Here is a 14,235-nt window from a genome sequence, read left to right as displayed (position 1 = left end):
CCTGTATCTGAACGCTTAGTGTCTACTTTTAAATTAACGAATATTATCTAATTATGTAAACCGTATGAAATTAAAGGATCTCGTATCTGAGATCATTATAATGTAATTTTCATTGCTTTTAGAAGAAGACCTGAGAAATAAGCCGTAATTTACCTCAGAATAATTTATATAGCAATTTAAATAATTACATTACTTACTAAATAACTTAATTACTCTTCAGACAGAGTAATTAGGGAAGTCATTTAAATACAACATTGATGATGTAATTAGTAATTGCAATTACTTTTTGAAAGCGACAGACCAACTGTATATATCCTTGCATCCATCCATCCATCCATCCACCTATGCATCTATATATCTATCTATCTATCTATCCATCTGATTATATATCCATCCATCCATCCATCCACCTATGCATCTATATATCCATCTATCCATCCGTTTATATATCCATCCATCCATCCACCTATGCATCTATATATCTATCAATCTATCTATCCATCCATGTATATATCATCCATCCACCTATGCATCTATATATCTATCTATCCATCCGTTTATATATCCATCCATCCATTCATCAGTCCCTCCATCCATCCATCCATCCACCTATGCATCTATATCTATCTATCTATCCATCCATGTATATATCATCCATCCACCTATGCATCTATATATCTATCTATCCATCCGTTTATATATCCATCCATCCATCCATTCATCACCCATCCCACTATCCATCTGATTATATATCCATCCACCCCATCCATCCATCCACCTATGCATCTATATATCTATCTATCCATCCGTTTATATATCCATCCATCCATTCATCGATCCCTCCATCCACCCATCCATCCACCTATGCATCTATATATCTATCTATCCATCCGTGTATATATCCATCCATCCACCTATGCATCTACATATCTATCTATTCATCTGTTTATATATCCATCCATCCATCAGCAGTGAAAGGGACAAACCCCAAAGTTGGATGCTGCGAATCGGTCGGAGGCTGAGATGTTGGTGGTTGCTGTTGTTGTGTGAGCGAAGTAGGCGTTGATGTTGGCGAGCAGGTTACTCATCACCGCGGGAACGCCGGGACACATGTACTTGGACGAGAGACATGAGAAATGTCTGAAAGGGAGAGAAACAGATGTCAGATTCAGCCACAAACACCCATAATAATGTATATTTCATATCAGATTCCTGTGGATGTTCTACCCTTGAGCAACAACATTAAAACGAACACAAACTGAATACATTTCCTAAATGCACCGCAGATGACTCTGTACCGCACAGAAATATTACTACAGTAAATACTAATAAGAAACATGGCTTTCTGCAAAATGCAAACTAAAAATGTACATTTTTATACAAGGCACTGTCTTTAACTAACTACAGATGTGTCACAAATGCAAACTATTAATTTGAGATCCTGTATGCGCATATGAGCTTCGTGATCCATCTAATATCATCGAAATGAACAGACAGCGCAGCCGCAGGGCAGAGCAGGAAATTGCCCACTGTTAGAGGAGATTCATTAAAGAAAGATATAAGAGAGAAAAAGAGATGGGAGAAGAAAGAAGAGAGACATAGACTAAAAATAACAGCAGGCCTGCAGGGCTCACACACAGCATATCACATGTGTACTGCACACACACACACACACACACACACACACTTACACATATATAAAACAGTGCTATTTGTTTGGTTGAACATTACACGTGAATACAGCAGATGCTCCATTTAAACACATTTTTCTCTTGGTATATAATCAGTTATGAATGTAGATAATGTACCAAAAATTTAAATATGAATTAAAACTATGATATTGCATTATTACTATAGATTACTGGAGATTATTCCCACAGATTAAAGCCACACCCACTTAAACCAACCAACGCACTAAAACCACACCCACCATTTGATACCACACCCAAATGACCAGGTCATGGTTTAAAACCACACTCCTTTAAAACAAACTCCCCAAAATCACTCCAACTGGAAGCCACACCCACTTAAACCAAGCAAACGTTTGAAGCCACACCCCTTCACCACAAACTGTTCAAATCCTCGTCCATTCAAACTAACCCAAAGACGGAAGCCACACCCACTTAAACCAGCAAACGTTTGAAGCCACACCCTTCACCACAAACTGTTCAAATCCTCGTCCATTCAAACTAACCCAAAGACGGAAGCCACACCCACTTAAACCAAGCAAATGTTTGAAGCCACACCCCTTCACCGTAAACTGATCAAAGCCTTGTCCACTTAAACTAACCTAAAGACGGAAGCCACACCCACTTAAACCAAGCAAATGTTTGAAGCCACACCCCTTCACCACAAACTGTTCAAATCCTCGTCCATTCAAACTAACTCAAAGACGGAAGCCACACCCACTTAAACCAAGCAAATGTGTGATGCCACACCCCTTCACCACAAACTGTTCAAAGCCTCGTCCAATCAAACTAACCCACAGATGGAAGCCACACCCACTTAAACCCGCTGTCTTGTGTGTCAGCCTCCTCATTCGCTTCAACGCTGCTTTTGTGTGAGCAGAAGGCCGTACATTAGCACCTGTAGACATTGATTTGGACCTCATTAGTTCTGATGGCGTGACCTCCGAGCCCGAACGACCCGTCATGACACACAAGGGAATGAAGAATTATTGTGCCTCCAAGAAAAGGCGAAGAGTTCTCCATTCTTCTCTCCTCATTCCCTCCTCCCTTTCTCATACGTGATTGAAAGATGCTGACGGCTAAATCAGAATAAATGATATCTGATGGAGGGTGTTGACGTCCTGTTGCCTGGTAACGGCTTGCTTTCCTCATCTTTAAAATCCTCATCTCGCTGCTCCAGTGATCAGCAGAGCTCCGCTGTAAATCAGAGAAATAAAACTTGCCAGCGAGTATTGACTCGTCTCCTCTCTCTCTATCTGCTGTCCTCTTTAACCTCTGCGCACCTCCCTCCAAAACGGGTCTTAAATTCCCACGCAACATCAATATCTGTGATATCAACTGGTATTGAGTTCCTCCCGAGATCACTGGGAAAAGCTCAGGATTTGTGTTTTCGTTATAGCTGAGAATGGCGGATTGTTCTTGTAAACGTTTGTTTGAAAAAAGAAAAAAATATATTATATTTTAATCCAAAGTTTTAGAGACTTAATTGAATGCAATGAAAGAAATAAGACAAATAAAACTTCCATTGCATTCTCTTGCATTATGTTGCTTTAACAACAAACCGGTTTCAGTCAGATTAGAAAATAAATAAAAGACTCTTAAGTGCTGGTTATTTTTAAAGAATCAAGCTAAAAGACAATTCTTGACTTTTTCATTGAAGTCATTGCAATCATTTTTATTAATAATTTCTGTTTTTTTATAAATGACACTTAAACATAAAACTTTATATACTTATTGTAAAATAAAATAAAATAATTTTGTAATAAACATTATTTAAATAACAAAGTATAACCTACACATTGATTTTTAAATTATTAAATAAATATGATTTTCTAATGATAAATTATATTTATAATGAATATAACTTATATATGTATTTTAAAATAAAATATAATAAAGATGAATTAAATTAATATTTTTAAATTAATTAAATTAATAATATTTAATATTAATAATAATTTCTTGCAATGAACAACTCTTATATAATAAACATAACTTTAGAAAAAATTAAATTAAAATAAATTTAATTTAATTTAATTTAATTTAATTTAATTTAATTTAATTTAATTTAATTTAATTTAATTTAATTTAATGTGATTCGATTGAACAGATTTTCCTAAAGAAAATGAAAAAGTGTTTTTAATCTTCATCTTCTTTTAGAAAGCTCTCAACAGGCTGGATCTCGTTTGTGATTCATGTTCTGTAAACCTACGAACCAACATGCTGCTGATGACCGAAGATTTCACCCTGAAATCATTATCCCCCCTTCAGCAATAAAAAAAAAATGCTGAACGGTAGAAAGTACAGGCTGCATCTCTAATAACATCAGGGACAGGTCACATGACTTTGTTTATGATTACAGCGCCGAGGAAAGGTCATGGGTAAAAATTTTCACACACTGAAGATGTGACCACATGCATATGCAACAGAAACACACGCTTCAGTTTGCCTGTCTGCATCAGCTTCAGCAGTTCATTACAATTCTTCACACATAATCACAGCAGATTTCCACACGGAGTGTATAAATAAGTCTACATCTAATCATGGAGGCCAGTTCCCCTGATTCAGCCGGTCAGCAACGTACACTCATTGCTGGAAGACTAATGATTTATTGAATTTATCAATATCAATTATCCTAAAACAGCAAAACAAATTAACGGACACTTTAAGAGATATCGACCAAACAGCAGATCTCTCTGTTTTCAGATTTCAATAAAGTGCCAAAACGTCTTAGCCGATTAGCCAGAAGCTGCAATGTCACCCCGAACCATTCCAAAGCTGATGGCTAGATGTGAAAAAAACATGAAAAAAAAAAAGTTACCAACCCCATACTTTTGGATGCAAGGATTCAAGCATGATTTTCTCATCTCCTAAACAGCAATGCAATAGTGCACTAAACCAAGATAGAAATGAAATGGGGAACGAGAGAAAGACAGCATGAGACAGAAAGAGAAGGGACATAAAGATGCAATTACAAGTGTAAGGGCTCTCAGAGCGGAGCGGCTACACATCAGGGGCCCAAATTAATTACAGCCCAAATGGCCAACAGAGAGTGTATGCCGAGGCTGAGAGGTTTTCATTGGGAGCCTGAGGTTTTCTGGTCAACGCTGTGATTTATAAAGCCGTCATGTGCATGTACGAGCGTAAGTCATCCACACACTCCAACGCTAAACGAGGCTTTCATAAATTCCCGTTGAAGAACAATCAGCGTCAGTCGTGAAAAATGCCAGACGTGGTCTTTCAGGACGTTAAACACGGCAAACACAGGCTGCTTTCTGCTCAGCGATCTCCATTAAAGAGCCTGACAAACATCAGAAGCTAGGGGTGTAATGGTATGGCTTCAGTACAGCGGGAGGACAAAAACTAAACATGTATAAACTAAAAAATGGTCTACTGAACAAATAGCTTAAATCATTTAGTTAATATTGACAGTTTCTTATGGATAAAAATCTGACACAACTACAAGGAGCCCTTTTACATAAGTTAACAACAGAGCCCAAAGTTCAGTTACTATCTATTTTTAAGTTATAACAATCAACAATCAAATCAAAAATGTGTAAATTGCACATAATGTTTTTTTAAGTTAACCTCTAAATCATGCAATTTATATTTGTCATAACATAAAAGATTTATTTAAACACATAACTAAGACAACAGGTAAAAAGTAAAAATATAATGAGTATACCCTGCTGAAAATGGTTTGGTGTGTTTTGAAGCATGGCTGCTGGTTTGAGCTGGTCATCTTCTGATCTTAAGTAGAGGTTGACCGATATAGCGATTTACCGATATTTTATCATAACTGGTTATCGGTTTTGTAATATCAGTTATCGGGCACATAAACATGCAAATAATATGTATTGTTAAAATCAATATCGGTAGATCATTAATGTTCATGTGCCTGATAACTGCAGAACCGATATTTATTTACTGTTATGCAGTAAGTCCATACTTCACTTTAGTTTTGCATCCGTTTAGTCATCTTATAAAAAGTGTTAAAAATGAATGTCTTTAATGCTAAATTTCATCTTCATATTATAACAATATATATTTTTTATTTCTTAAAAGCATCAGCAGTCACGTTAATATTAAAAAGTTGAATATCTAATGGAAAAAATAAAGGACAGGAGTCAATCATGCAGAAATGTATCGGTGAATGTTTATCAGTGAATCCGATATTACAAAACCGATATCCAATTATGATAAAAAGTTTAAATATCAGGAGAAATATTTGAATTTGATGTATCTGTCTATCTTTAATAACAAGTAATATCTATATGTAATATAACATTCAAATAATTAATATCGGTATCGGTTACAAAAAAAATCTATACCATATGATCACTAGTCCTGAGCAGGAGCTAGTTGCTTAGGACCAATTAAGAACCAGTTTAAATCACCTCAAACTAGCAGCCATGCTTCAAATCAACAGGGTATGGTCTAATATTTCTCTAAAATGCTCTTCTCTAGACCTCATTACCCTAACAAATACCGAGCCTTGGACACCGATGACTTATCTGAGTTAAATAAAATGCCACGTGACATTTTGTTCACTGATGTATTTCCACAGTTGAAACACCGATTGAGCAATTACACGAGATGTTCGTTCATGTTTATTTCGTGTTTTAACTGCTGTTAGAACAAAGAGCGCCAAGATGCCAAAATGCATACCGAACCATGCAGAAATGTATCGGTGAATGTTTATCAGTGAATCCGATATTACAAATCCGATATCCAATTATGACAAAACGCTTAAATATCAGGAAGAATATTTGTAATTTGATGTATCTGTCTATCTTTAATAACAAGTGATATCTATATGTATTATAACATGCAAATAATTAATATCGGTATCGGTTACAAAAATTAGATTTTTGAACCAAAAGAACTGTAGCGAAAACACATTTACCATTAGAGAGGTTATCAGAGACTGAAAGAGATCTCCACTCACGTCATGGCCTGGTAGATGGACTCCACGCCGAAGCGCATGGCGAACTCATCCACGATCTCCTGAGACACGTCGTCGAAGTACACCTTCCAGGCATCGTCACCTTTGACCTCCGGGATCTTCACCACCCCGCCGCTCTTCACCTCCGTCAGGTAGTGGAAGAGATTCTACACAGAACCAGTAAACTGTTTAGGGGCCAGGAAGCGTACAGGGCATGATAGGGAATGAATGTCGAAGAACATCGACAGCGCAGCCAGCTCCGAAAGGTCAACATTTCGGGGCGCCAACCTACTGTCATCACGCCGGCAAAAATGCCACAACACCGCGGTACAGAACCAGCGAGACGTGAGCCAGACTAACACAAACACATCAACACAAGCCTTCCAGATACACATGATCGATTTCACACATCGCCGGGTTCTGAGGCGCAATCCCAGATTCAGTCAAATATCAGTTTGGGCAGATCTGTAACTTTCCAATACGGTGGATATACTGACGTCTCACAGAAATGAACTGCTAAATATCTATTACATCATATATATTAGATTAGATAAGATTAGATTAGATTAGTCAACATTTGAAGTGACAACATTTCATCAAATTTGTCGTAAAAAAAACTTGTCTTACAACAACTTTGATTAACTTTTTTAATCAACCTCAAATATAATATAATATAATATAATATAATATAATATAATATAATATAATATAATATGACTAAATTCAATAATAATTATTATTCCTTTAATAATAATAAATTAATTTTATAATATAGGAAGTAAAACTAAATCACTTTTATTAAATATAACAGAATTGAATAGAACAGAATAACATTTAATGCATTAATATGATCTAGAAAAGACTAAATCTAAATATCAGTTTTATTAAAAATAAAATTGAAAGTATTCATCAAATTCCTAACATGTAATTTTTTACAGTAAAAAAATGGAAACATTCTTAAAGCAAAGCAAGCGTATATATTATACAAATACGCTTTTATATTATTTTATGATTTTCTCACCCAATGGTAACCCAATTGTTACAAGCAAAAATCTAACAATATTTATTGAGGCTTACTTTTAAATTTGTATTATATTTATTATTGAATATTTGATTTCATATTTTTTCCAAATGATACGATAATATCCTTTATTAACATTTATCATTTATCATTTATTAACCTTCCGTCTGGACTAATTCTATCTTTAATTTTCTTGTATTGTAATTCATCCTGCTGTGTAGTGATTTGCTTTTGTGAAGCTGCTTTGGAACAATAGCCATTGTAAAAAGCGCTATACAAATAAACTCGAATTGAATTGAATTGAATTATTTACACATTTAAACCAAGACCAAGTTCTGATAAGAAAGACGTTTGCGGTGTGTTTCAGTGATACTGACGTCAGACGGACCTCATGTAAACATGTGTACTGTCCGTGAGGAGGAGCCACCTTCTCTTCTCCCTTCATCTCCACGCTGATCTTCAGCCTGATGGCCCCCGACACCATCGACTTATCCGTCCGCTTCTCTGCACGTGAACAGAAGACAGAGGAGAAGAAACAGACGTGAAACAGAGTGAAATTACTGAGGAGACCCGGAGCCCTCTGAGCCTGTCAATAACACCCAGGGTGATGAAGCTGATCTCAGAACAGTGACCTGCAGATAATCTCATCACCACGTTCCATTACAAATCTGACCCGGGATCAGACTCCGCAGCACAAAACCAGTCATACATACATATTTGGAGCCAACAATACTTTGCATGGGTCAAAATGATCAATTTTTACGCCAAAAATCTTTCGGATCATGTTCCGTGAAGATGCATTTCCTACAGTAAATATATCCCAACGTCTTTTTTGATTTGTAATATGAATAGCTTCGTTAAGACAACTTTAAAGGTGATTTTGTCGAATCAAATCTGGAATTGAGGGAGCAAAAAAGTCTAAATGTTAAATATTGTTCTATATATAATATGGTATATAAATATGGTTTCAGCCTTTAGATGATATACATGTATATATCTCAATTTCAAAAACTGACCTCTATGACTGGTCTCAAATGTCTCATTTCAGTGGTGAGCACTTTTGTGAGCACTGAAATTGACTATAATACGAGATTTTTTTCTTTACATTAACATGCACGATGATGAATTGCGGTTGAGAAAGTATATACAGTCTAATTTCACGCAGACCAAAAATCCACCGAGACATTCAGCAGCCGCTTTTAAACTACTACGTGATATAAAAAGGCTCTTTGCAGATAAGACTGCACTCATCTTGTTTTACAGACGTCTTAATTGCTCTGATTGATGTCTGGTCTGTGGCCGGAGTGGATCTTTCTCACATCTCAGAGGCATGGACAGATGGAGAAGGAGTGAGCAGATATCAGTGCTTCGGTTTGGCCAGAGTCACGCTCTGAACCACACGCTTCTGCTCTGAGCCAAGCAAAACAATCCCACAATCCAACAAATAAAACATCAACAAAAGCAGAAAGCGTTCTCTGTGGAACAATGAGGCCATCTGCGCCAGAACAAAACCAAGGAGGAACTCTTCCACTTCCTTTTCAAAGGCATTAAAGAGATAGTTCACCTGAAATGACCTGAAATTCAGCAAAAAATATATTTATTTTATGCCGCTTCTTTTTTCTGTTTTCCTGGTTTTTTTAAGTCACTTTTCAGGAGTTACATTTCATCCTAAAATTACCCTAAAAAATTACATTAAAAGTAGTTTCGAGCTGTCTTCACACTGACATGGACATTTAAACACATCCTCTGCCTAAGTTCCCTTTAATGTGATGCAAAAATAAATCATTGAATAAATAAATAAAAATGCAAAAAATAAATAAATGTAAAAAAAAAAAAAAATTATTTAATTGAATAAATAAAATTGCCAAAAAAAAAAAATATATATATATATATATATATATATATATATATATATATATATATATATATATATATATATATATATATATATATATATCGTTGTTTATAGCTAGAAAAAAATTGGCATATATTTAAAAGCCTAAATTCACATTAAAGAAATAAAATAGTTTGAGAAGTTTATTTATTTGGGAAGAATAAAGATGCATATAAATGATATAAGACACATAATAATGATAATAATAACAATAATACAAATTTTACATATATACCAGAGTGTGAATAACTGTTCAATGTGCATTAGTGAAATTACTTAAAAATTTAGGGGGAAAAGGCTTTAAAAGTTCTTTAAAAGTGACAGTGGATACAATTTGTACTTTTTTTTCTATGTAGACAGCTAGCTATTTGAATAAGACCACCTCCAAACCATATATGGTGTGTGTAAGACGATCTCATTACCATTTAAAGAGACATGAATCAAAATGAGTCTCTGTGAACAGAGCTGTTTAACAAGGTATAAAGGCTGTTGTTTTACACGACAATTGAGACATTTTAACCAAAAAGTGATGCAGACATTAAAGAATCATACGAGCTTAAGCCCATAACTTACCGAGATTATACCAGACGTCCATCTCCCCGCTCAGCATGCGCACCTCGATGATGGTCTGGCCCAAGAAATCATCAGATTCCTTCTTAAAGTGCTGCTTCACCCTGGACTTTATGTCATCGTCTTCATCCCAAACACGAACCTTTATACGGTCTGTGGCGTTATGACACTCGCTGACAGAGAGACAGACACAGAGAGAGGTGTCACAGAGCTATCTTGTTTTCCAGAACGAATATCAGCAAATTCTTAAATCAAGACACGTTTACTGTTTTGTTGCATGACATCTGTTTTTGTGGGCATTCCTGAACTTTGTTTTAATGGAGGGATCATTTTGCTTCTTACACTGGACATGGAAAATTACTTGAATGCATTTTGAGAAATGCTTCAAAACTAAGTGAATTTTTGAAGATAAGTGAAGATACAAATCTTTTTATTACTAGTTATATATATATATATATATATATATATATATATATATATATATATATATAAAAGTAACTAGTAATATACTAGTAATAACTAGTAATAAGATTAGTATATTAAGTATTAGTATTAAGTATATATATATATATATATATATATATATATATATATATATATATATATATATATATATATATATAAATTCACTATAGTATAAATATATAATATATATATATATATATATATATATATATATATATATATATATATATATATATATATATATATATATATATATATAATTTTTTATTATTAATTATTTATTATTTTATAATTTTATAATTTTATTATTTATATTTTATATATTTTTTTGGAGTAAAATATGACTTGCATGTAAATGATATGCTTTCTTCACATTACAGTAACAAAAACAGAGGGGGCGTAAATAATTGCATTAAAAAGCATTATATAAACTATTTTTTAAAGATCCTAGAATAGGCTAATTTTTTATTATAATGCATTATTATATACATTATTATTTTTCAGAAAACAATTCATTTTGCGCCTCATCTTAAGAAAGGTAAGACATCTGTGCATGGGAAACAAGATAACATTTTTTGTCTTTTATTTCGGGAAAACATACAACCTGGTAAGAACACCCTGAATATCCCATAAGACAAAAATAAAAGTCTCTTTTTAAAGTGCATAAAATAAACGGTTTAATGAGAAATGCTGACGTTTAATCGCATACCATGAACATCCGAGCGCAGAATCTTAAAAATCTCCACTTGATTGCACTGCTCTCTAGGAAAAATAGTTCATATATCAAACAGATCTCATTTGTGGTTTTTCCTTCTCATGACAAAACACTACTGACCGCATTTAAGAGTCAATTTACCTTTGAGGACGTCCCCAAAGGGAAGTCTTTTGTTATTTAGCTGACGTCAAGGGACAGTTTTGTCCCTAAAGTATAGCCAAGAAAGTCCACACACACACACACACACACACACACACGAGCTGCCAGGAGAGTGGCGAGCTGCTTGCCGAACTGCTTTTAAAGGTCATATGCTCCACTGAATCTCCAAACAGGGCACTTAGCCTCCTGTGGTCCGTCTCTCCGGTGGAGGAGTGAACCGAGAGAGAGACGGGCTCACAGACAGACAGAAACACACCACAGCCTCGCAGCGCAGCCCAGACACACATCACTTCAAATCACACTGACAGGAGGAAATATAAATATCATCATATCGCAGGAACGCTTAGAGTTCGCAGAAAAAAACGGATGGCAGAGAGAGAGACAGACGAACCCGTGTCACTGTGCTTTATTGAGTAGAGGTCAGGTCTGACGCCAACTGTAAAAAAGTTTGGGATCCGCTGAGAAAGCGATCAGAATGAGACATTTATAACGCAAAGCAGAATGCCGCACATTGATCTGTGAATCGCACTGTTTTCAACATTGATAGCAATCAGAAATCTTAAACTTATCGTACTAGAATGGTTTTTCTAGACAGTGATGACGCTGAAAAGCCAGCTTTGACCTCAGAAATCAATTGCATTTTTGCAGACATTCACGTAGAAAACAGGTATTTTAAGTCGCGATAATATTTCAGTATTTTTACTGTATTTTTGATCGAATGAATACAGCCTTGAAGTTAAAAAAAACAGACTCTAAACAGTAAAAGTGAAAAAAAATGTCGATGAGTGAAAGTAAAAACATTTTTTTTTACTCTTTTTCATAAACGTCCTCAATGTTGTGACCTGAACATCACCTTAACCTTACTCGATGATTTGATGAAAATAAACGATTATATTTGTTTAAAACTGATTTATGCACTCACGCTTGACTCTGGGTTTTTGATCTTGATTTAAATCATTCTGCTTTTTAAATAAAATGCAAAAATGCTGTAAAATAGACATTTCTTGAGAAAAAAAAAAAAAAAAGACATTTACACTAAAAATGGATTCAGGCGAAAGTTGAGCAATACATTCACTGAAGTGACATTTAAAGTATTAAAAAAAGCCTTGCAAACGTCCAAATCCTCAAATATAGCAATGCAGCAGCACATTGTGTCCTCATTAACAGTCTGCGACTCAATCTCAGACCAAACGAGAGAAACGAGCCCAGTTTCTGTGCTTCTTTGAAGTGCGCTCGAAAGCACTCGAAACGTTTAGTTTAAGGCTAATCCAGAAAGCATGCTAATATGCAGATGGGCCTAGCCGCACAGTTGCGAAGCGAATCGGCGTCACGGATCGCCTCCCGTCCGCCGTCACGTTTCACAACAACGGGGTGGGAAGAGAAAACGCACCGCAGCAGAAGGTTTCGAGGAGATTTATAGCAGCTCTTCATCGGCTGTTGTAAAAAGACACCTACTGCGAAGACGGTTTGATGGGTTTAATCTGCTATTATGACAGAGAGAGACACGCTATCAACCCCGAGACAACAAACGATCTATCTCTCTAATGCCTTTCAGACTTCGAAAAAGTTTAAACAGGTGAGAGCTCGTCTCATAATATGCATTTCCCCCGTAATCCTGCATAAATCCCCCCAAATCCAGCGAGCCCTGGAGTTTCCCGTCGCCCTCCAGACTCAGATATTCATCGAGCTCCGGATGAAGAGAGTTTTCCCACGCAGAGATTTCTCGGTTTCGCTCCGATTGGCCAAATTACCAGACAGACGCCGCATCACCCAATCAAGCAACGGCACGAGTCTGGGGGGGGCGGGGCTACGGCGTCGCTCGACCGGGATTGGACGCTTGAGGCCGTTTGGATGTGAATGGGGTCACAGCTGAAGGGGTCACAGGCCCGTCGCTGCTTGTTGTGTCTGACAGCGGCCTTTCGGTGCAGCTGTGCTCACGATACAGCCCCGGTCTCAGACGTTACTGCTCGAGTAAGTCACAGACTGGATGTAATTACCTGTCACATTTCTCATTTCTCACACCAGCGCGAGGTCGACTGCACACACACACACACACACACACACACACACACACTGTTCAACAGCAAGACAGTGGGATCTCTTCTTTAATATTCAATGTAGATGTGTGTGTGTGTCGTTCTCAGTTGCAGCTCTATATCCTTCTTTTTGTCTTGTAGACCAGGGGTACAAAAAACACGTCCTAAAGAGGAGGTTTATTGTATTCCATGTTTTTAATGTTCAATTAAAAACACAGAATACAATAGAATTATCCATAATATATGACATCATCATATATACTAATAATTATATATATATATTAATTTGCAGATAAGTAATCAGATAAGTGAATTTTGTGTTGTTTATTTATTGTAATTAAATTAATCTAAATCAAAATTGCAATAATAAAAATAATTTTTGAAAATAAAAAAGTTATCTGTTCTTGCAAATAATCTCATATATATATATATATATATATATTTATTGTTATAATTGTTTATTGCAATTTTGATTTAGATTAATTTAATTGCACAATTATATATATATATATATATATATATATATATATATATATATATATATATATATATATATATATATATATATATATATGAGATTATTTTTGACAGATTATTTGAGACATATTTAAGTAGCATTTCTCATTTTATGCCAGTTTATCAAAGCTAAATTATCCAACAAAAATATCTGTGTGCTTTCATTTTTTGGGGAGGGGTCAAAAAGCCTAATATTGCTTATTTTAACAAAATGAATTTAATATCG

General features: G+C 35.3%; 1 protein-coding gene across 2 annotated transcripts in view; it reads right to left on the bottom strand.

Moving 5' to 3' along the window:
• Window positions 1–14,235, bottom strand: part of LOC122363047 (protein unc-13 homolog C) — a 138,025-nt gene that overhangs the window by 85,397 nt on the left and 38,393 nt on the right. For both annotated transcript variants that reach the window (XM_043264911.1, XM_043264912.1), the window contains exons 11-14: window positions 10,122–10,291; window positions 8,043–8,158; window positions 6,637–6,800; window positions 987–1,140 (exon numbers count right to left, since the gene is read on the bottom strand). In XM_043264911.1, the coding sequence (XP_043120846.1) occupies window positions 987–1,140; window positions 6,637–6,800; window positions 8,043–8,158; window positions 10,122–10,291 (604 nt within the window). The remainder of the gene's footprint in view (window positions 1–986; window positions 1,141–6,636; window positions 6,801–8,042; window positions 8,159–10,121; window positions 10,292–14,235) is intronic.

The sequence above is a fragment of the Puntigrus tetrazona genome, chromosome 18 (genome assembly GCF_018831695.1).
Source record: "Puntigrus tetrazona isolate hp1 chromosome 18, ASM1883169v1, whole genome shotgun sequence".
NCBI classification, from domain to species: Eukaryota; Metazoa; Chordata; class Actinopteri; order Cypriniformes; family Cyprinidae; genus Puntigrus; species Puntigrus tetrazona.
This window is presented reverse-complemented; position numbering and strand designations above follow the sequence as displayed.